Below are 24982 nucleotides of genomic sequence, written 5' to 3'. Positions count from 1 at the left end.
GAACTTGCAGGTGGTGGTGTTCCCATGCATTTGCTGCCCTTGTCCTTCTAGTTGGTAGAGGTCGCGGGTTTGGAAGGTGCTGTCTAAGGAGCTTTGGTGCATTGCTGCAGTGCATCTTGTAGATGGTACACACTGATGCCACTGTGCGTCGGTGGTGGAGGGAGTGAATATTTGTAGATGGTGTGCCAATCAAGCTTTGTCCTGGATGGTGTTGAGCTTCTTGAGTGTTGTTGGAGCTGCACCCATCCAGGTCTAAAACTGTGCCCCCTTTTGTTGGGCTTGCTACATACTGGGCAACAATGTTCTTCTGAATGCACCTCAAGAATTCTGCTCCCTCAATTCCTTTCACACTAAAACTATCCCAGTCAATATTGGGGGAGTTAAAATGCCCTATTACTGCCCTATTCTTGCACTTCTCAGAGATTTGCCTAGATATCTGCTCATATATCTCCATCTGACTGTGACTGTTTGGGAGTCTATAGTACATTCCCAGCAGTGTGATTGCCCCTTTTTTATTCCTTAGCTCATTCCATATGGCCTCATTTCATGAACCTTCCAACCTGTCGTCCCTCCTTACAGCTGTAATAGTTTCCTTGACCACAATTGCCACTTCCCCACCCCCCCTTTCTTATCCCCCTATCTTATCCCCCTATCTATCACGTCTGAAATCTCTGTAACCAGGAACGTTGAGCTGCTATTCCTGTCCCTCCTTAAGCCATGTTTCTGTAATAGCTATGAAGATATACTGCCACGTGTCTATCAGTGCCCTCAGCTCATCTGCTTTATTTGCTATACTCCTTGCATTGAAATAGATACCCTTGAGCACTTCCAAACTCTCTCTCTTTTATTTTCTAACCCTCGTTTCCTCTGTCTTCTGGACTGTTATGACCAGGTGAGGAAGGTGTCTTTTGCTGTCTTTACCTGGTCTTATTGTAACAGGGTTTAATTTTAAACACACTATGTGTTTTGAGCTCCCCCTTTGTGAATCCTTGTTTACAGCTTTCCAATTATAAGGTAAAGAATTGAGCATAAACAAGCTTTCTTTGGTTTAAAGACCGACATTGAAATTTATTAAACCCTTAAACTTAAACTCTAATATGGTTCATGCCTCCGGATATACGACATGCCCACGCTAGCATGCACACGCAATACACATGCAAGTAGGGACAGAAAAGAGGAGAGGAAAATATAGTCGAGGGGAGTTTGGGGCAATATCAGAAGAATTTCTTGTTTACTGTGCTTCGAGCTCACTTGATTGTAGATAGTCTTGATGTTCGTTGGGGCCCAGTGCTCTTCTTAAACCTTGTTCACGTAGGAGACTTTTCTCTCTTTGAGGTTCTCTTGTTTTCACAAGATTCAGTTCTGTGGGAAATAGATGGAGGCAGGCAGGACTGGAGAGGAGGTTTTGTTCCAACCGGTAATCAGGAACTTCCTCAGTTCAAATCCTCTGTTGAAAGTTCAAATTCAAAACCTCCAACGGTCAATCAGTCATGTGACCAAAACTGGTCTGACCACCACTTCTGTGCATTGGGAAGCAACGACTGGGTCCCCATTCTTCCAACACTGTCGGTTACTATGCAAATGTCTTTCCAGTCAGGGCTTGCAGTTTTAAGTTTTAATGTTCATGTGGCGAAATCATGTGTGCCTCAGTCTTGGCAGGTGAGGGGTTTGCCTGACTAGACTCATCCATTAATTTTTCGCCTTCCATTTTAATTTCTGATTTTGTCCCAGAAGAGTCCACCCTCCGGTCCCCATCCCCTGCCAAACCAGCTTAAACCCTCCCCAACGGCACTTGCAAAACCTCCTGCAAGAAACTCTGTCCCTGCTCTGTTCTGGTGCAACCTGTCCGGCCTGTACAGATCCCATCTCCTCCAAAGCCGGTCCCAACGTCCGAGGAATCTGAAGTCTCCCTCTTGCACCATCTTTCCAGCCACGCATTCATCTGTCTTATCTTTCTATTTCTATACTCACTTGCGCATGGCACTGGGAATAATCCAGAGATTACTACTTTTGAGGTCCTGCTTGCTAATTTCTTAACTAGCTCCCTAAATTTTGACTGCAAGACCACATCCCTCTTTCTACCTATGTCCTTGGTTCCGATGTGTACATGTCTGCTGGCTGTTCACCCTCCCCCCGTCAGGATGCTCTGCAGCTGCTCAGTGGCATCCTTGACCCTGGCACCAGGGAGGCAACACACCATCCTGGATTCATGTCTGCGGCCACAGAAACACCTGTTTGTTCCCCTGACTATTGAATCCAGCTCTAATTCCTCCAGCCCTGGCCTCTTGTCTATTTCCCCCCTCCCACCCCCACCACCCACAACTTCTTCAAACCTATTATTGGCAGCTTTGCCTTCAGCCAGCTAGGCTCTAAGTTCTGGAAGTTTCTCCCTAAACCACCCCACCGCTCCTCCTTTAAGACCCTCCTTAAAACTAACGTTTGGTCATTTGTATTAATATCTCCTTATTTTGCTCTGTCAATTTTTGTCTGATTACACTCCAGTGAAGCACCTTGGGACATTTTTCTATGTTAAATGTGCTGTTATAAATACAGTTGTTTTTGTTAGTTGTACACCAGGGACAAAAGTGAAGCCAGCACTGGACCTGTTGCGTCCGTACACACAGAGTGTGTGTTCATGTCAGGCAAATGGAAACACTTTATATTGATCAAAAGTTTGGTTATATGAGTCTTGAGTATGATGATTTTTGTAGGTATGAAAAAAATGGAGAGATTGCTAAAAAGGCAGAACACCAGAAGTAGAGATAAGAACACAGAAGTCTATTTCTTAAAACAAGATGAAGAATTTCACAAACTATATAATGAAAAAAGTCTGGGAGTCTTATAATTTGGTAACTCACATGTTTGAAGGACATCATATTTTTTGACAATTATACTGGTGGGTCTCATTAACAATTTAAAAAGAAGCTTTTGCTGCAAAATAATGCATTTTAAAAAAGCTGAGGCTTTATATTTTTATGGATGCAATAATATTTTCATGTATTGAGTTAATTATGAATAAGTAGCTCCTGATTAAGAGCTACGGTCTTTTATGAAGAGTAATTTTATTTTATTTTATCTTTTAGATGCTGTGCCACAGGAGTGTCCAGAAAAGCACCTTTGGTGCAACTTCATGAAAGAGACTTCTCATCTTAGCAAAACGCACATACATTTTGCTGCCCTTGGATTTCTACATTTCTGTGGTGTAAAACACAACAGTCCATGAGGCACATGCATCTGGAGACCTCTCAGAAAGAGCAATCTAAGGACGTACCTCGGCAGGCTATAGGCCATGCAGATGGCAGCTTCCAAGGTACACCAGCAAACGACTATCGCTTGGACTCTAGTGATGTCATCTCTGAAAGAGGAGTTTTGGCAGAATACAGTGAGAGTGAGGTTAGATTTCAAAAAGTGTACCAACTTTCAATATTTTCTCACGTATCTAACTCTTCAAATAGTTTGGATCAGGGAAATTGCAAACAGGGTATTAAAAGAAGTCCAAGTGATCATCCAGACCTTGAACTCAATCAGAAAAGAATCCATGTGCACTGTAAAAATTCTGCTACTTTGACTGAAAGTCTAAATGCATCTTATTGTGGAACTGATAATGGCAATCTTTCTGAAAAGGCTGTAGAAAAGACAGGTGACTATACAGATCAACGGAATATTAGTTTCCATGATGGAGAACCAGTTATGCATGGTTCTGCACAACACTTTTCTCACTGTGGTTTGCACGTTATTGAACATAAAGACTCCCAGGACAGTATCTTGATAGAAGATGGTGAAACAGGTTTACCTAGAAGAAAAGTGGTACCAACAACGCCATTCTCTGAGAAAGATATCCAACCTATTATCGGCACTGGACTGCTTTCCTCTGAGAAAACGCCCTCCTCCTGTGGACAATCAAGTACAATCTCTGCCAGATGTACAGTAAAACGAAAGCTGCTATCACCAACAAATTCATCAGGGAAAGAGATGTGCCCAGGGGATGAGAGCCCTTCTGTTGCAAAGAAATGTCGGATTCAATTAGTTAATTCCATCCCAGTTTCTTGCAGAAGTACTGATGCCAAAGCAGCACCTTTCTGGAATCACCTACTTCCATCTTCTAGAGATACATCTAAGGTTTGTAATAACTCGAATATCTTATTCTTTGGTAAGCTATTATGTTTTCTAACTGGGCCTTGTTTCTCAAATCCTTTAGTTAATACAGAGAAAAGCTTAGGAAACTGTTTTCTATATTGCTTTTTTTCAAGGTGTCATATTTGATTTGAAATGCCTTGTTTTGGCAGTGTATTTTGTTTTTACCTTATGAAAACCCGATGATATTTCAGGCCTCAACTCTCTGGTAAATAGCTTTTCATGATATAGGTACCTCAAAATACTTCTGACATTAGTCCAAGGTACAAACTTCTCGATTGTTGCATGGGCTACATCAGTAAATTGTCACCAAAGCACAGTTATGTACAATGGAGTGGAAATCCATGTGGTACAAAAGTTGGACTGTGCTGTGGCAGTATACTTGGGTTGTCATGACTGCAGACATCCATATTACAGGAAGACTGGAATGAACTAGAGTTATTTTGATGAACATGACCCAAATCCAAAAGGTAATACTTTCACAATGATATGACTGCAGCAAAGTCAAATTGGAATGTTTGCTTCTACCTTCTTAAAACAAAAACCTCAGCATACCTGGATTACTGGGCAGCAGGTTTCTTCTATTGCAGTGCCAAGGATATTGTGCAGTTCTGTTCTAAAATAAGCAAAGTTAGGGAAGAATATAGAAACTGAAAATTTTTATCAACCAGCTTCCCAGAATCCTTCAAAATTACTCCCAGCCAATAGGATTGATGGAGGATTGTTCAGGTCTTCTGTATAAACCGCATTTAGGACAGGTGTGATAGAGATTTTCTTTTTTTTTCCTTGGCGCCACCTACGGTGGTTATATATTGTCAAACACAATCCTGATGATTTGTGACAATTTTATGACAAATGAGCAATTTGCAAAATCCTTTTTCAAATTGTGAATTTGTTTTGCTTATACTGCATTGTTAATTTTTTTTTTAATAGTTTCCATGCATGTGTCATACAGAATTCAGCCCTCATTTGTCTAATACGAATAAGGGCAGGATTTTATGCTGCCCTTGGAGACAAAGCACTGAGGCGGGGGGCAATGAAAATGGCAAGGGATGCTATTCCCACCATTGTCCTAGCCCTCTGCCATTTTGTCTGGGGCGGGGAAGGCTGAGGACAGACTTCCTGTCCCAGGCCAATGGGGCGCTTAAGTGGCCATTAATTATGGCCATTTAAGCACCTCTTTCCACCTCCACTACAATTTTGTGGAAGATGGAGGGGCTTGCCACTGCCAGGTGAAACATGGAGGCCTCCCAGCAGCCTTGGGATTGGGGGGAGGGGTCTCTCCTTTTGGGGGCAATTCGTGGCCACCCAGGACGGACCCCCGGTAGCAATAGCTAAATCCCCCACCAACCACCCCCCCCCCCCCCACCTGTCATTGGTGCCTGCATGACTGGTCCCAACAAACTCAACCCTGACCCTCCCAGGGTCTCTGAACTCCTCTTCTGAAGGCCACCTGTAATACCGGCAGTGACCACCCCTCCCAGTGGCTCTGCAGAGCTACTGGCCCTCCGATTGGCTGGCAGATCTGGAAGCAGGAGCTCATCCCTGAAAGGGATGGCATCCCTGATGATGGGCAGTTAAGGGTTGCGCGCCATTAAATTGCAACCGGGGTATGATGGAGAGCTGAGGTGGGTTCTCCACTGCCTTCTGGTCCGCCGTAGGGACACCTGTCACCAGAATAAAATCTGGCCCTAAGTCTCAGTCCATAGTAACAGAAAGCCATGGTATTTAAGGTGGTGCTTTTAATGTTTTTCATGAACTTGAATTCTCATTTCCCTGCTTTTCCGCCTCACTCACAGCACAGAAACCACCTTAAGTTATCAGTGATATACTCTGTGACTACAGCACATTATTTCTTCTAGTCTCTTTGATTTTTCCCAAAGTGTTCAACATGATTGACAAGTGGAGGCCCATGGTTTTAAAGGAACAGCGGTAACTTGGGTACATAATTGGCTAAGGGACAGGAGGCAGAGTGTGGTGGTGAACCGATGTTTTTCTGTCTGGAGAGAAATATGCAGTGCTCCCCCTCCCCCCAGGAGTCATTGTTAGAATCATTACTTTTTTTAATTTAAAAAAACCTTGATTTGGATATAGGGAGTAAAATTTTTGAAGTTTGCAGAGGGTACAAAACTTGGCAATGTAATAAATAGTGAGCAGGATAGTAGCAGACTTCAGGAGGACATAGACTGATGAAATGGGTAGACATATGACAGATACAGTTTAATGTGTTTAAGTGAGAAATGATGCACCTTGGAAGAAACAACATGGTTGTATAATCTAAAGGGAACTATTTTGACAGGGGTGCAAGAGCAAATGTTTGAAGGTGGCGGGGAAAGTCGATTAAGGCAGTTTTTTTAAAAGAAAGTATGGAATAGTTGGGTTTGTAAATAGGGGCATTGAAAAGAAAAACAAGAAACCCATGCTAATTCTCTGGTTTAGTCTCAACTGGAATATTGTGTACAATTCCGGGCACCACACTTTAGGAAGGATGTCAAGGCCTTGAAAAGGGTAAAGAGGATGTTTACCAAGATGAGGGACTTAAGTTATCTGGAGAAACTGGAATTGTTCTCCTGAGAGCAGAGAAGGTTAAGGGGAGATCTAATCAAGGTATTCAAAATGATGAGGGTTGTTTGATAGTTTCTCCCTGCTACTCTCTTAGTTTCCCCCTGCTACTCTCTTTCCTCTGGTAAGTAAGTCAGTAACTAGAGGTCACAGATTTAAAATAATTGTCAAAATAACCAGAGGGGAAATGAGTAATTTTTTTTCATACCAGGGGTCGTTATGATCTGGATCACACTACCTGAAAGGGTGGTGTAACCAGATTCCATAGGAATTTTCAAAAGCTATTTGGAGAGGACGTATTCACAGGGTTATGGGGGAAATGCTGGGGTTTGGGACTAGATTAGAAAGCTCTTTCAAAGAGCCTGCACAGGCATGATGAGTCAGATGGCCTTCTCCTGTGCTGTACGTTTCTATGATTGATTATGGCATCCACCTCCTACTGAGGGAATATACTTGCATAGTTATTTTCTCATCTTTACTAATGCAGCTGGCACATCTCCAGCAATAGGATCACCTCTGGCATACCCCCAGGTTCAATACTTGGCTGCCGCCTTTTCCCGACTTTCATGTTGTTCCTCAGCAATATTGTTCATAGGCTTGAGGTGAGTTTCCATATGACCAGTAACACCCAGCTCTACTAAATCACTCTTTCCCTTGACTCAAATATCTCTGTGCTGTCATACTGCCTGCCCAACATAAAGTTGTAGTTGAGCCTCAATTTCCTCCAATTGAATTGGGAAGATCAAAGCCGTTGTATTCACCCTTTGCCAAAAACTCAGTAACCTTGCCGCTGATTCAAGTTCCTCCCTGACTGCTTATTTCAGCAATACCAGACCGTTCTCAACCACTGTGCTTTGCTCAACCCAGAATGGCAGTTCAAGTCCCATATTCTGGCCACCACCAAAACTGCTTACTTCCAACTCTAACATGATCCATCTCTACCCCTACCTCACTACCACTGCAGCTGAAACCCTAATCGACACTTTTTTGTCACTTCCAGAAATGATTTCTCAACATCATCCTCACTGACCCCAGAAGCTCCGCCCTCAATTAACTCTAACTCATGCAAAATTCCATCATCAACATCCTGTCTCATAAGTGTTGCTTGCTCATTTCTCCAGTCCTTGCCAATCTGCATTGGCACCTATCCCAATGCATCAATGTATAAATCTTGTCTCATCTGTCAGCTGCCCTACCATAGCTCTTAGAACTTTTCACTCTCTTTTCCCCATCCCAAGCCCCTTGTTTCTCAACTCTGGGTGCCTTTCCATTTTTTTTGTCCCTCGGCTGCCATAGGTGGCAGAACTTTCACCTGTCTTGGCTGTCCCCATGGGTATGTCCTCTGTAACCACATTGCCTCATTTCCTCTTTTCCTGTCTGACAACATCTTTTCAAAACCTTCATATTTGACCATGCATTTGGTCGTTTTTTCTAACTCCTCGACTTGTGTTCTGTGTCTGGTCTTTCATCTGTAAGAATTGGTAAGCCCACAAATAATCAAGTGATGAGTATGAAAGTATTAATCACAAAAGCATTAATCCCTAATTTATTATTCTCTTTATATAAAAATGGGGGGAATTTAAACTGTAAACATTTAAAATTGATTAACAAGTTTCCATCAGTAGTACAGCAATCAAAAAGTTGTTAATTCTGAAGTAAAATATGTAACAATGTATGACATAATTTTAAAAACTACCCAGATAATGGCTGGGATTTTATCCCAGGTGGACAGGAGCTGGCCACCGACTGGGGATCTGACCCATTTTTTGTGGGTCACCGGGCTTCAATTGGTGTGAAGCAGAACTTACACCCGCTTGAGATAGGAAGTCCCGCCTAATAGAGCTGCCGGCCAATCCGCGGGCCGGCAGCTCTTGGTCCCAGCAGCGCTACCGGTAGTGGTGGCCACTGCTGGGACTACAGCCCAGCGCGAAGAAAAGATGTCAGGGAGCCTGGAGCAAAGGTAGGTTTTGGTTTCCTTGCCGGGGTTAATCGGTCTGGCCCCGATGAGGCAAGGGTGGTCAGTTGGGGGGAAGGGGGGGGGTCGTGTTGGGGGTGGTTGGGGTAGCGTGGGCAGCCCTCCATCGGGCACAGGGTGCCCGTTCATAAGAGCCCCCTCCCACCCCCCCCCACCCCCGGGATGTTCGGGAGCCACCTGCTTTTGCCAGGTGGCTTCTCTCGGGTCTAGGATGCCAGCTTGCCATGCGTTAAGTGGCCACTTAAGGGCCATGATTGGCCTGGGGCGGGCAGGCCATTTTTCGCCGCCGCCGCCCTGCGTTTAGTGGAGGCGGGAGCAGGTTAGAAAGGGCTCCCGGAGCATCTTGCTCCATTTTATGCCACCCCCCCCCCCCACCCGGCCACCGTCCCGCTCTTTGGAGTAGCGTAAAATTCAGCCCAATATCTCAAACTCACCAAATAAATATTTATCCCTTTTTCAGGAATTAGAATTGTATGAGGAAAATTATAAAATAGAAAACCCAAGTGAATAAGTTTTCATTGTAAAATATTACTCTGTATTTTGTTTTAACCTTTAATTAATCAATATAGTTCCTGTACAAAATTTCTGAATGTTAATTCCACAGGTTCTAGTGTGAACTCAAAACCAAGTCCAGATTTCTGGATTATTGTGTTGAAAATGAGGTGGCATCACACTTCGCATGAATCCATCTTTGTATTTAAATTTCATGGCTTCAGCCCTCACAATCTCTGTAACCTTCTTCAGCCATACAACCCCCTCCCTCTTTCTTTCTTTCTGTCTCTCTCTCTCTCTCTCTCTGGTCTCATGTGCATCCAACCCCGCCCACTTTTTGCCACATCATTGGTGGCTGTGCCTTCAGCTGCCAATGTGCCATGCTCTGGAAGTACTCTCTAATTCCCACTGTTTTTCCACTGCTGTGTCCAATCCTTCAAACCCACCTCTCAACACGTTTTTGGCTTCTGTGCCTGATATTTCCCACTTAGACATCTGTTTTGATTACATCTCAGTGAAGTGTATTGGGACTTTTGGCTTTTAACATTTACTATGTTAAAGGCACTATGTAATTGTAAGATGTTGTGCTAAATATGGCGCTTTTAGGGGAATTATCCTGTATACGTGAATTTCCTTTTGTCCCCTCCTCTCCTGAAAGTCTTGCTTGCGGTACAGTTATAAGGTGGCAATTGCCCTCTAGTTCCTTGACCAAGTGACCATTCTTCATGTGTGAACTTAGATAGTGAGTTTCAGTAGCCTATTTAAATCTGGAGGACATCATGACCAAACCAAACCTGACCCAAAATCCAAACATTTCTATTGGGGATCATTTGGAAAGTCATCAGGAGTGGAAACCTTCACTAAAAGCTTTCAGTATTTCTTCTCATTTATATACTTGTAAAAAAAACTAAAAGCCAATTGTTTTGCTTGCTTTGTTACAGATAGACTCCTGATTGTGCTTTGCTATGCAGACAAATTTCAAAGCACATAATATGATCTGCAGTACAATATGAATGGTCATGATTTTTCCATGCATACAGCTGAAAGAACTAGCTGAATGACACTTGAATTAGAATGCATATTGAAGCAAATCCAATGTGTTAGCCCATGATTGTGTGACCAGAGGGTGATTTTTTTTTTATGTTGTTGGACATCCGGGGCATTCCTGGAGCAGTCATTTAGTATTTCCATGGTATTCATAGCCATAATTTTAAGTTTTAAAGGCAGCAGATATAATTAAGTAGGATTTTCTTTTCTGAAATAAAAACAGGTCAGGTCAGATTCTATGCATGTCACTCCTTAAGTCATAGTAGATTTAATTTGTGCAGAATTGTTAATGAAACATCTATAGCTCTACTCAAGTTTGTTATTGAATAGCTATTAACTTAGTTCTAACTAACTTTTGCAATTTGGTTGACAGAATATTCTGTTTAGGGAGTATGAGTAGATTTAAAAATAAATTCCTGTAAAGAGGACTACTCTGACAACTTGACAACATTTGTTGCATCACTGACTAGGGGCAAAAGGTGTCTAACCTGAAGGTATCCTGTAGTACCATGGTTTAATGTCCGCATTCCCTTTATCACTAGAATTCTTCTGATTGCATCAATGCTAGCAGAAGGTTAAAGAATGGATTACGGCTGAAATCGTAAGTAGACTGCATATTATCCTTATATGGGTATCTGTTAATAGTGGTTAAACTGTAAACAATTTCATTACTCCTTTACAGGAACTGTTGTACTTTTATGTTATATTTAGAAGCAGTCATTTTTATTTTCACTGTTAATTTGTTATGAGAATACATTTGTCAGCCTTAACTCTTGCCCCTGAGTCTGAAGGTTGTGGGTTCAAGTCCCACTCCAGAGACTTGAGCATATATTCCAGGCAGACATGTCAGTGCAGTACTGAAGAAATTTTAAACTGAAGTCCCCCTGCTCTCTCAAGTGGATGCTAATAGCTTCCTTAGCATTATGCAAAGAAAAGTAGGGATGTTCTCCCCTGTGTCCTGGCTAATATTTATTTATCTTTCAAACACCTAAAATATTTCTGTTTATGGGAGCTTTCTGTGCACAAATTGGCTGCTTCGTTTCCTACATTTCAAGAGTGACTATACTCCAAAAGTGCTTCATTGGCTGTACAGCACTTTGGAACATCCTGAGGTCATGAAAGGTGCTATACAAGTGCAAGTCTTTGTTTTGTATCTCGCATATCAACGATAGAAAGTCAATAGCGGTTTCTGTTCTTTGAGACTTGAGCAACCGCTATATGACAATAGCAACTGACTTTTCTCCCCACTTACCCCAACCAAAAACTGCAAGATTGTTTTCTCTCGTAACTCTAGTGCCTACATGCTGTTGATGCAATTGAGCGAGCACTTGTCTCTACCCCATTCCTCTGGCACAGTCGTGTGAAGTTCATGTATATTGTATCTGGAATATTTTGTTAAAATATGTCAACTGCAAGAGTTCTTTCCACAGCTTGTCACAACTAGAACCTTTTGGGCCTTCCATCAGAAAAAAATCTTCAAATCCAATCAGTATTTCTTAAAAAGATACCTGAAGATCTTATTCAGCCAACGATTGCTGAAATCTCACTCTGTGTTTTAATGACAAAGATCATACAGGACATCATTGTTGTCTTCCTTTTCCCACAACTAGTTCCACTGCAAGTAGCTTGGCAAATGGCATCAGAAAGAAACAGTATCTAGTCTAATACATCAATTAATTTTTTTTCCAGCAATCCAAGTGATCTTCATTTAATGTTGGCATCAGGTGAATGATTAATTGAAATCAACAATGAATGAGTCTTTCTTGATTTAGTTTCCTGTTCCTGAACTGATCATTTGGTGAACAAGTTTTTGATGTATAACATGGAAACCAAGACCTGAAGTAGCTCATTCATTCCCAGTACTTCAAAACTGTAGAACTCTTTTAAAGCCATTTAAAACCCAAGCTTGCCATTGTCTAATCATTAGTTTTGATTTTGCTCACCACCTCTTCTCCTCTTAGTGTTTCCCACACTGTGGGCTGAATATTACGAATATGCTGCAGTTCGTGGCGGCGCACTCTGATGGAGGCATGCATCCCACACGGATGCACCGTCCCTGAGCCCCCGCGATATTGTGCGCGGGGGCCAGATTTAAGTAGAGGGGGCAGAGCGGCCGCCCTCGATGACGTAAAGGGGGCGGCCGCCACATCCCTGGCAATGGCGTCCGGCGCTACCATGCAGCCGGCGGTGTCATTTTTAAAGGGCTTTAAGCCCTTGCAATTAATTTTAATATTTTAGAGGTACATTAAACGGAATATTTAATTAACAAATAATAAAGATGTGGAGGCCCTTCCCCAACCCACCCCCCCCCATGGTCATTTCATTGCCCGACCAACACTTGCATTTTCCCCTACCCAAACTTTACACACCAATCTTCTAACTTTTGTCCTTCAACCCCTTCCCACCATCCCCACATCCAATAAAAATTGATTTCCCTGTTCCCCCACCCCTCCCACCCTGAAAATTTTATTCCTCCCCCCTCCGCACCAGGCTCTCTCCTCAAAACTCCACGTGGAGTTCCGAAGGCGTGCAAAGCACAAATGGCGGCTGTAAAATTGGCGTAGGGCGGCCGCTGCCTGCAGGTAAGTTTATTTAAATGTCATTAATGTTAATTTAAATATGCAGATGAAGGGCTCGCCGCCAGGCGGCGGGGGGAACCGCACCGAGGTCCCCCTGCCAGCAATAATATGCAGCATTCCCTTCTCGATGTTGGGGGTCGCGGCTGGCCTCTCCCCGTAGAATTTTACCGGCCTCCTCCGCTGCGACCTGCGGCGTCAAGGGGCTAGTAAAATTCAGCCCTATAGGTTATGACTTTTCAATTGAGTTTCTTAAATTTGTTCCCCTGATTTTTCTCCTTTTGATATACCCACCCCCTTGAAGGTGGTAAACTAGGTGCTGAATTAAGGTTCCACGGGCCTTTGATAGCTCACTGAAGTGGGCGTTCTTGATTTCTGAGGTTAGATGTTATTATGCAGACTGTTTTAACTGAGGGACATCACAGCTAAGCCTGATTCTTCTCTTGGCTGATGTTTCCCACCGCCCTCACCCCCCCCATCCTTGTGTGTGATGTAAGCACACCCCTAACACACACTATCAGATGTCATCACTTTCTTGTTTCTTCACGCTACCAAGGTTAGTATTATCCTGCCCAATAGCATGTTGAGGCCATATGCAATTTAATTAAAAATCCAGTCCCTATAACTTAAAAGCTTGTATTATTAACACAGTAAAATGTTTCCTATTATGGTGTTTTTATATGCTAGTTGATTTTTTTTCTTCCTGTATTATGTCAGTGGTGTATTATATTGTAATATTTTCCAAAGTCCATGCTAAACCATGGTTAAAATACTGTTACTCATGGTGTGATGCATTTGTTTTTTTCTTGTTCCTCCAAATAATGTATTGTTAACAATATGTAATTTTGTTAATGTTAACAATAGGCAATTTTATAAGATAGATCACTTTCAACCCTTCTCAAACCTAAGCAACATCTATTAACTCTAACCCTGTTTCCTGTCCATCAGCCTACTTTCTATTCATGCTCATACATGTCCTCTTAATTCCATACACTTGAATTTTTGTAGCAAATTTCCTGTAAGACATTTGGCCTGATTTTAACTCTGTTCAAGTAGTGGGTTTTTAATAGGTGAGTTAAAAACTCGCCCATTGTCTCCAACACCTAAAAATTCATGTGTGCTAAACTTACTACATTCTATGTAAGTCACTTAAAACTATATAAACTTTGTCAAACATAACTTGTAAACAAATTTTTCCTGGCTGTCTATGATTTTCTGAAGCACCTCTAAATGTTCACTAATTTTATCTCTATTATGGATTCTTAAGAGTTTGGCCACATTTATCGTTAGACGAACTGATCTAAGCATACTTGCTTCATCTTTCTCTCCCCACTTGAACAGCATTGTTACATTGGCTACAGAGGATTGAAAAATTGTGGCCAGACTCTGCTATCTCCACTTTGACTTCCCAATCACTTGCAGTACCTGCTGTTTAGTTTGAAACTCCCTAGTTTCAGAAACTTCCTTGGCCAGACCTGAATTCTATTCTATTAGTATTATCCTGTCCAATAGATTGTTGAGGCCATATACTATTTAATTAAAAATCCAGTTGCTATAAATTGAAAGCTTGTTATTGATTAACACTGTAAAATGTTTCCTATTATGTTTCCATATGCATGTTGATTTTTTTTTTTCTTCCTGTATTATGGTAATGTTTTCCAAAGCCCACGCGAAGCCATGGTTAAAATGCCATCTCTTATGGTGTGATGCATTTGTTTTTTCTCTTGCTTTCTTCACACTCTCCCAAACAATGTAGCGTTAACAATATGTAGGCAATTTTATAAGCAACACATCCAACATAAGCTATGTTAACATAAGCTGACTGTTAACGCTTCCCTATCCAAAATCTTTTGCACCTACTCTGTGAAATCCCGTAGCTTAGCAGTTGTGAAGCAACAGATTATTTGGGACCCTTGGTTGTGGCTACAAAAGCCCTTTTCTATTCCCCTGCTGACAGAATCCCCTAATACTGCGATGCTCCTGCATGCCTCTCTCTTTTTGGCAATGATTTGCTCCATGGTGCTGCTGCTTTGCTCGTGGTTGCCTTCCTTTGAGTTGTTATTAGCACTGAGCCTCTTCATTGATTCAACACTCTTGAGATCCCTCCATTGCCTCCAGTCTCCTCCTCTTACCCTGATGGATGGTCACCCGCTTCCCTTTCCTTCCTCACTAACTCGTTGTGCCTGCAGGGTAATCACCTCCTGGAAAGTGTTTAAACTAATCTGTCAAGGGGAAGGGGGCATCAAGGAGGCAGCAGCTAAGAGGAGAGACAAGGTGCATAGAAAGTTCTGACTGCCAAACAACAACAGAACAAAGAATAGTCTAGCAAGAGTAGGAATTAAATGTTGGAAAAAGCAAAGCTGACTAGCATGATGTTGGAATACATGTGTGTTAATGCGAAAAGTGTTACAAATGCAGTTGACGAGTTATAGACACATGTTGCCACATGGGGTTGTGATTATACTGGCTACAACAGACCTTACTTGATCATGAGAAGGAATGGGAACTAAATATGCCTAGCTACAATGTTTTCAGGAGAGATAAGGAACGAAGACAAGAGGCATAAGGAGACAGAAAGCAGGAAACTGTAGGCCAGCTAGCCTAACATCTGTCATAGGGAAAATGCTTGACTCCATTATTAAGGAGGTATTAGCAGACATTTAGAAAATCATAATGCAGTCAGGCAGAGTCAATCTGGTTTTGTGAAAGGGAGATGGTGTTTGACTAATTTATTAGAGTTCTTTGAGGAAGTAACTAGCAGGGTGAATAATGGGGAACCAGTAGATGTGGTATATTTTGGATTTCCAAAAGGTATTTGATAAGGTGCCACATGAAAGGTTACTACACAAGACAAGAGCTCATGGTGTTGGGGGTAACATATTAGCATGGATAGAGGATTGGTTGGCTAACAGGAAGCAGAGAGTCGGGATAAATGGGTCATTTTCGGATTGGCAAACTGTAGCTAGTGGAGTGCCATAGGGATCAGTGCTGGGGCCTTAACTATTTAGAATCTATATTAATGACTTGGATGAAGGGACTGAGTGTATGGTTGCTAAATTTGCTGATGACACAAAGATACGTAGGAAAGTAAGTTGTGAAGAGGGCACAAAGAATCTGCAAAGGGATTGAGATAGGTTAAGTGAGTGGGCAGTTAGAGTATAATGTGGGGGGAAAAGTGAGGTTGTCCACTTTGGCAGGAAGAATAAAAAGCAGAATATTATTTACATGGAGAGAGACTGCAGAATGCTGTGGTAACGAGGGATTTGGGTATCCTTGTTCATGAATCACAAAGTTAGCATGCCGGTACTGCAAGTGATTGGGAAGGCAAATGGAATGTTGGCCTTTGTTGCAAGGGGAATGAAGTATAACGGTAGGGAGGTGTTGCTACAACTGTACAGGGCCTTAGTGAGACTTCATCTGGAGTACTGTATATAGTTTTGGTATGCTTACTTAAGGAAGGATATAATTGCATTGGAAACAGTTCAGAGAAGGTTCACTCGGCTGATTCCTAGGATGAAGGGGTTGTCTTATGAGGAAAAGGTTGCACAGGTTGGCCCTATATTTATTGGAGCTCAGAAGAATGAGAGGTGATCTTGTTGAAACATATAAGATTCTGAGGGGACTTGACAAGGTGGATACTGAGAGGATGGTTCCCCTTGTGGGGGAATGTAGAACTCAGCACAGTTTCAAAGTAAGGGGTTTCCCATTTAAGATGGAGATGAGGAGGAATTTTTTCTCTCAGTGGGTTGTTAGACTTTCCCAGAGAGTCAATGAATATATTCAAGGCTGAGCTAGACAGATTTTTAATCGACAGGGGAGTCGAGGGTTATGGGCAGGAAAGTGGAGTTAAGGCCACAGTCAAATCAGCCATGATCTTATTGAATGGTGGTGCAGGCTTGAAGGGCCAAATGGCCTACTCATGCCCCTATTTCGTATATTCTTATGTGTAGCAATATTGATCAAAGATGATATTACAGTTCCACAGAGGGACAATATACTAGAGGCTTTGCTTAAAGCTAAGGAATAGAAAAGGAGCTGTTACATTGCTACGTATTTACTGTAGATGCCCAAATAGTGAAAAGGAGATCAAGGAGCGAATCTGTAGGCAAATTTCAGAGAAATATAGAAGTATTAGAGCAGTAATTGTCGGCAACTTCAATTATCCTTAGAGATGGGGGGAGGGGGGGAGGGAAGCCTGAGGGAAGAGTAAAGGGCAAGGAGGAAAAGGAATTCTTGAAATGTGCACATGAGAACTTTGTAAATCAGGATTTTTCTAGCCCAACGAGAAAGGAAGCAGTTCTGGATCTCGTTCTGGGGCATGATTTATAAGAAGGGCAAAGCGAGAGTATGAGAAAAGATAAGCGAGTAACAAACATATTGAAATAGAGTAATGATGGGGTGGATTAGGGACAAAATAGGAAATGATAGGCATCATTGCATGCAGTGTAAATGTAATCTTAAAATTATAGAGAGATTAATAGATTAATGAATGGGCAAAACTATGGGAAATGGATTTCAATACAGGCAAATGTGAGGTCAATCACTTGGAACCTAAAAAGGATAGATCAGAGTACTTTCTAAATGGCAACAAGCTAAAAACATTGGGGTCTAAAGAAACTTAGGGGCCCATGTACATAATCGTGAAAATGTCATGAATAGGTGCAGAACATAATAAAAGAAAAGGCTAATAGAATGTTGGCCTTTGTACCTAGAGGACTAGAATACAAGGGTGTAGAAGTTATGCCACAGCTATACAAAGCCCTAGTTAAACCACGCCTGGAATATTCTGTTCTGAACATCACACCTTTGGATGGATACGTTGGCCTTGGAGGGAGTGCAGCATAGATTTACCAGAATGATACCTGGACTCCAAGGGTTAAATTACAAGGAATGCTTGCACAAACTAGGGGTTGTATTTCCTGGAGTTTAGAAGGTTAAGGGGTGATTTTGATTGAAGTTCTCAAGGTATTAAGGGGAACAGATAGGGTAGATAGAGAGAAACTATTTGGAACTTACCCGAGGGGTTAAATGGCCTGCTCCTGTCCCTATGACATCATCTTCAGGAGGTAGGGGACATGACTGAGGTACTGAATGAGTACTTTGCATCTGTCTTCACAGGAGAAAAGAATGAAGTTAATGTTGTAGTAGAGGAGGGGCATGGAGTAAAGATATTGGACAGGATAAAAATAGATACTAAGGAGGTTGGCATTACTCAAAGTTAACCAGTCACCCAGGACAGATGTGGTGCAGCCTAGGTTGCAGGCCACAATCTTGCAATCCTCCTTGGATATGGGAGTGATGCCAGAGGACTGGAAGATTGCTCGCATTATACCAAAAAATGGAGAGGTATAAATCTGGTAACTACAGGCCAATCAGTCTAACATCTGTGGTGGGAAAACTATTCGAGAGACCATTGTCAAGGACAAAATCAGTTCTCACTTGGAGAAGCATGGGTTGATGAGGGACAGACAGCACATATTTATTCAGAAAATAGAAGCACATGGTATTAAAGGGGAAATATTAACTCGGGTTTTTTAATTGTCTAAGAGATAGAAGGCAGGGAGTGATGGATAATGGATGTTTTTCTGACTGGGGAGAAGTATGCATGGGGTTCCCCCAGCGGTTGATATTAGTACCATTTCCTTTTCTTGTTTTATATATAAATGACCTGGGCTTGGGTGTAGGGAATACAATCTCAAAGTTCACATATGAACATACGAATTAGGAGCAGGAGCAGGAGTAGGCCACTTGGCCCCTCAAGCCTGTTCCACCATTCAACAGATCTTGGCTGATCTGATTGTAACCTCAACTCCACAGTCCTGCCTACCCCCTTTCACCTTTCACCCCCCTTGCATATCAAGAATCTATTTATCTCTGCCTTAAAAATATTCAAAGACTCTGCTTCCACCCTCTTTTGAGGGAGAGCATTCCAAAGACTCACGACTCTCAGAGAAATAATTTCTCCTCATCTTTGTCTTAAATGGGTGACCCCTTATTTTTGAACAGTGACCCCTAGTTCTAGATTCTTCCACAAGAGGAAACATCCTTTCCACATCCACCCCATCAATTCATGCACTAGAGCACCCAGATTATGCAGGTTATGGAAAACTTGGCAGCTACTGCTAGTTCCTTTTTGGTTTTTTTGGTGTTATATCTGCTGCACCTGTCATAGGCATTGGTACAAATTTAGGATCTTGACTTAGATATTCTGGCAGGTACGCTGATGATAGGTACGTCTGCATGCAGCAGGAACATCTTGCTTCTGGGATGTTCCTGCCCAATATCAAGTTATTCAACAGTGTAAACCAGGGGTGTAGCAATAGTAACCCCTTCTGATCTGAACTGGATGTTTGTTTTTCAGACATACCAACACCTCCTTTCCCCCTTTGATTGCCTCTGTAATCTTTTCAAAAGTGAATCAAAAAAAGCCTGGTGAGACTGGGCCAGATATCAGTCGTTAAGCTGCTTTATTTCACTAACAGAAAATATACAGAGTAATGGTGATAAAAGATTTGGCTTATATCAAACAGTACAACTTGACTTTGCCTAATAATAAAAAAAAATGAATTTAATTTCACTGCATCAGTGAGTCATCTTGCTTGGCTTTAACAAAATCACTCCTTAGTACACTTCTGAATTCTTCATTGCCTGAACATAGCCAAAGCGTGCCCTTTCATTCAGCTTTCTGGTTCAAAAGCATGTCTGTATCTCTTTGTTAATCATTCTGTTCACAGCCAGAAGGGAAGCCAGCTAAACCTAGTCAATCCCCAGAGAGTGGATGGGACCAGAAACTCCTGTGGCGAGTCATCAAAATAAAATACGTTTGCTTTTCAATTTCTATTAATTTAACAGGAATTTGTTAAGGCATTAACTGCAGAAACCTTTTTAAATAAAACTTGCTTATTTAATTAAGTAGTAAAGGAAACTTTGATATGATGCCTATATTTTACTCTTCAGGAGACACCTACGGAGTGCATTTGCAGGAGAATCCAGCAAGTTTTCATCACGAAGCAGCACAAGTCCTTCTATTAGTCGTTCTTTGCTTGGAAATTTTGAGGTACAAATAGATAACAGTGCCAACTCTGGCAGATGTGTTCCGGGAGGTTCAATCAGTTGGCTTTCCCCTGCCAATCCAAGGCTGGTTAGAAAAAGGAGTGATTTATTTATTTTTAACTCCTTGCTCATTGGTAATTACCAACCAACAGCATAGCTAGAAATATGCTTTATTCATCCACTGGGATGGGAAAAATGAGTGCCATGCCTTCATCCAGTTTGATGCTGCTCCATTCATTCTCGCCATGAAAGGTGTCGCGTCCCAGACTGCAGAGTGGCACAGAAATGCTGCAGCCTGTGAAATACTCTGTGTAGTGACTGAACCCACTGTGCACACCCGGAATCCAGCCTGCCAGAGGGTGGTGAATGTGCAGAACTACCTGTTAGGTACATGGTAATTGACGGTTGGTGTGCTACTATAAGAGAGCTCAGTTTTTAATTTTAATTAAAACCTTGCCATGGCTGGCACAAGAAGTCCAACTAATTTGATAGAGTGGAAAGGAAGGAAAAGTCCCCAGTCCTGTAACAGAGACTGAGTATGAAGTATGAGAAGAAACGCTATAACTGTCACTCTGTATGTTTGCTTACTGAATGTAAAATAAAGCAGCTTAATAATTCATATGTGGTCTCATCTCTGAAATGCCACTCTGTGTATGTTTCCAAATACTGAAGTATAGGAGGACACGTGCAAAGATCATGATGTCCAGTTGATGCAAGCAGTTCTCATTCTTGCACCCCGCCACTCCCTAGGAAAGCACTTAAAGAAATGGGTATTGTGGAAGTTACTGTATGTGAGGGGTCTGTTCAAAATAGGAGCAGTTGGGCAGTGTCACTTGCTATTCTTCAGAGTATGTGAGATTCACTTGTGAAGTCTATCTGCTGGTTTCTATACTGCTCCTGGTAGAAAACAAGATCAGTGTCAGTTTGGAATTGTGGTATGAAGTAAATGTCCAATTCATCCAATTTGTATGCACATTCAAAAAAAAAAAGTGTAAAAATTAGTATAATCAGACCATAGTTAACAGGTTTGAATAATGGGTATGACACCCATTAAATGAATGCTGTTAGTTTAGTTTTTCCAGTTTAATTTGTCCTTTTAATAAGGTGTTACAATTTGGGTCGTGATAAAACTGTATAAGAATTCTATCCTACAACAAATGAGAAAAAAAATGGCATAGTGAATGAAAATTGAATATAATTTGTTAGAATTTCCCATCAGCTACTTTCTCTTTATACCCTCCTTGGGCTAGGGACAAACTTGGATAGGCAACTTGAATCCTTGTTTCTGCCAACATCTCTGTGAACAGTTTTCTGGGAGACAGAGATGCAAGTAGCCAGAGAACAGTTCTCCTTTGGGTTTTCATCATCCAAGTTTATGAAATACTAAGGTACTGACCACCACTGCATAAAGCAGGAGCTTGGCAACATGGAGCTCAAAGCTTCATTCTCCTATTGCCTTGTTACTGCATGTTGCTCAATGTTTTGGGTTATGCTAAGATTTTAGAAATATACAGGAGTAGACAAAGATATACAAATTTTCAAGGAATGAAAACTCATTCTTTATAATATAAGCATTATAACCTATATGTTTGTGTTAATCATGCTTTTTATCTTATTTCAGGAATCCTTGTTAAAAGGCAGATTTGCACCATCAGGAAGAATTGAAGGTTTTACAGCTGAACTTGGAGCAAGTGGATCATACTGCCCACAGCATGTAACACTACCTGTGGATGTGTCTTACTATAACATTTCTGAACACAGTGCACCATCACCATTTCTGGTACGAAAATGCCTTGTGGGCATTATGTCTGTTAGGATTACTGTTAGGTGTCAGCCTTGACTCAGTTGGTAGCATTATTGCCTTTGAATCAGAAGGTTGTGTGTTCAAGTCCCACTCTAGAGATTTGAGCAAGAAAATCTAGACTAACACTCCAGTGCAGTATTGAGGGAGTGCTGCCCTGTCAGAGGTGCCATCTTTCAGGTGAGTCATTAAATCAAGGCCCAGATCTGCCCTATCAAGTGGATGTAAAAGATTCCTTGATATTTTGAAGTACAGAGGAGTTCTCCTCCGTATCCCAGTCAATATTTATCCTTCAACGTCACCAAACCAGATTATCTGATCATGATCTCATTGCTGTGTATGGAACCTTGCCATGTGGAAATTGGCTGCTGTGTTTCCTAGATTATGACAGTGACTATACTTCAATTGCACTTCATTGGAAAGCACTTTCGCATATCCTGAGGTCATGACAGGCGCTATATAAAATGCAAATTTATCTATCTTTCTCCTGCCTGTTTATAATTGAGAACCAGTTTTATCCATCCTATTTCAAACCTTTTAATTTTTTTAATATAATTTATACAATTTATAATTTGTTATATCTCCATATTCAAATGACAACTTGCTTTGTTAAAGAGCTCAGACTGCATTCCATAGTTGTAGCATCTTGATGTCACCTATGAAACAATCACCATTAGTACTCACTCAAAGTTTGTAACTTTATTTTTATGCAATTGCCATTCCCACAAGGCTGGGAATTTTCTGTTAACTTTGAGGTTAATATGCAATTGTCTACTATTAACATTATTGTTAGTTGTTTATAAATCAGGCTTTTATTTTTTATGCAAGAGAACTGCAGAGGACACTATAGCCTAGAAATTCAATGGCGCCGTGCTGGTTTTTCTCGGCGCCTGTGCTTCCAATAAAGAATACCGAAGTATACGCTCATTACGAACTGAAAGTAGATAGCCCTCCATATTAGTATAGGCCAAAAAAAATGTCCAGCACCTGTGCCTGAAGCAAACATTGGGTCCTTTGCACATGTAAATAAGGGACCTTGTGCCTGTTTGAAGCCCTCACTGCAATATTGGATTGTCCTGAGGCAGCCAGTGTGAGCTGCATTCAGAAAAGCCAAGTCTATGTATGGCCTAATAGAGTCATAGAGTTATACAGCACAGAAACAGGCCCTTCGGCCCATTGCGTCTGTGCCGTCCATTAAGCACCTATCTATTCAAATCCCGTTTTCCAGCACTAGGCCCGTAGCCTTGCATGCTATGGCGTTTCAAGTGCTCATCTATATACTTCTTAAATGTTGTGAGGGTTCCTGCCTCCACCACCTCTTCAGGCAGTGCTTTCCAGATTCCAACCACCCTCTGAGTGAAAACATTTTTCCTCAAATCCCCTCTAAACCTCCTGCCCCTTACCTTAAACCTATGCCCCCTCCGCCAAGGGAAAAGTTTTCTTCCTATCTAACCGATCAATGTCTCTCATAATTTTGTATACATCAATCATGTCCCCCCTCAGCCTTCTTTACTCTAAGGAAAACAACCCTAGCCTTTTCAGTCTCTCTTCATAGCTGAAATGCTCCAGCCCAGGCAACATCCTGGTGAATCTCCTGAACAGCCTCCTCAGGGCAGTCACATCCTTCCTATAGTTTGGTGGCCAGAACTGTACACAGAACTCCAGCTGTGGCCTAACTAGCATTTTATACAGCTCCATCATAACCTCCCTGCTCTTATATTATATGCCTCGGCTAATGTTTAGTTTAGTTTAGAGATACAGCACTGAAACAGGCCCTTCGGCCCACCGAGTCTGTGCCGACCATCAACCACCCATTTATACTAATCCTACACTAATCCCATATTACTACCACATCCCCACCTGTCCCTATATTTCCCTACCACCTACCTATACTAGGGACAATTTATAACAGCCCATTTACCTACCAACCTGCAAGTCTTTTGGCTGTGGGAGGAAACCGGAGCACCCGGAGAAAACCCACGCAGCCACAGGGAGAACTTGCAAACTCCACACAGGCAGTACCCAGAATTGAATCCGGGTCGCTGGAGCTGTGAGGCTGCGGTGCTAACCACTGCGCCACTGTGCCGCCTAATAAAGGCAAGTATCCCATATGCCTTCCGAACCACCTTATCTACCTGTGCTGCTGCCTTCAGTGATCTATGGACAAGTACACCAAGGTCTCTCTGACGTTCTGTACTTCCTAGGGTCCTACCATCCATTGGATATTCCCTTGCCTTGTTAGTCCTCCCACCTCACACTTCTCAGGATTAAATTCCATTTACCACTGCTCTGCCCTTCTTACCAGCCCATCTATATCATCCTGTAATCTAAGACTTTCCTCCTCACTATTTACGACACCACCAATTTTCGTGTCATTTTCAAACTTACTGTTCATACCTCCTATATTCATGTCTAAATCGTTAGTGTGCACTACAAGCAACAAGGGTCCCAGCACAGATCCCTGTGGTACACCACTGGTCACAGGCTTCCATTCGCAAAAACAACCCTCGACCATCACCCTTTGCCTCCTGCTGCTAAGCCAATTTTGGATCCAATTTGCTAAATTGCCCTGGACTCTTACCTTCTTAACCAATCCCCATGCGGGACCTTATCAAAAGTCTTACTGAAGTCCATGTAGATTACATCAACTGCTTTACCCTCATCTACACATCTAGTCACTGCCTCGAAAAATTCATTAGAAAAGTTAGTTAGACACGATCTCCCACTGACAAAGCTATGCTGACTATTCCTGATTAATCCCTGCCTCTCCAAGTGGAGATTAATGCTGTCCCTCAGAATTTTTTTCAATAGTTTCCCAACCACTGATGTTAGACTCACCGGCCTGTAATTACCTGGTTTATCCCTGCTACCCTTCTTGAATAATGGTACCACATTCGCTGTCCTCCAATCCTCCGGAACTTCTCCTGTGGCCAGAGAGGATTTGAAAATTTGTGTCAGAGCCCCTGCTATCTCCTCCCTTGCCTCACATAGCAGCCTGGGATACAAGTCATCTGGGCCTGGGGATTTATCCACTTTTAAGCACGCTAAAACTGTTGAATCCCATCAGTTACAAAGAGAGACAAAGTCCGACCATAACTTTTAGAAACTTTATTGCAGTACATGATTGTTACATTGCAAGGATACAAAAGAACAAAAAGCAAAACAAAGAACATGCAAAAGAACAAAACAAAAGAACATGTGCTTACTACAACAAGCCTTTCTTATAGTTATTCAAACAAAACTAGTAACGCCACCACCCACCCACCCCCACCCCTTGTTTCTGAGTGGTTTGCAGACTTCTGTTATCAGTGCATGATTGGTTCATTCGTCCCAGCATTTTAT

At 42.0% G+C, this 24982-nt stretch overlaps 1 protein-coding gene across 6 annotated transcripts in view; it reads left to right on the top strand.

The window, feature by feature from the left end:
• LOC137370556 (atos homolog protein B) overlaps positions 1-24982 on the top strand; it is a 172057-nt gene that overhangs the window by 115139 nt on the left and 31936 nt on the right. For all 6 annotated transcript variants that reach the window (XM_068032728.1, XM_068032724.1, XM_068032725.1 and 3 more), the window contains 4 exons: positions 3084-4119; positions 10753-10811; positions 19744-19843; positions 21461-21619. In XM_068032728.1, the coding sequence (XP_067888829.1) occupies positions 3220-4119; positions 10753-10811; positions 19744-19843; positions 21461-21619 (1218 nt within the window). In that variant the 5' untranslated portion in view covers positions 3084-3219. The remainder of the gene's footprint in view (positions 1-3083; positions 4120-10752; positions 10812-19743; positions 19844-21460; positions 21620-24982) is intronic.

The sequence above is a fragment of the Heterodontus francisci genome, chromosome 1, assembly GCF_036365525.1.
Source record: "Heterodontus francisci isolate sHetFra1 chromosome 1, sHetFra1.hap1, whole genome shotgun sequence".
NCBI lineage: Eukaryota > Metazoa > Chordata > Chondrichthyes > Heterodontiformes > Heterodontidae > Heterodontus > Heterodontus francisci.
Note: the sequence above shows the minus strand (reverse complement) of the source record. Positions and strands in the feature narration are given on the sequence as shown.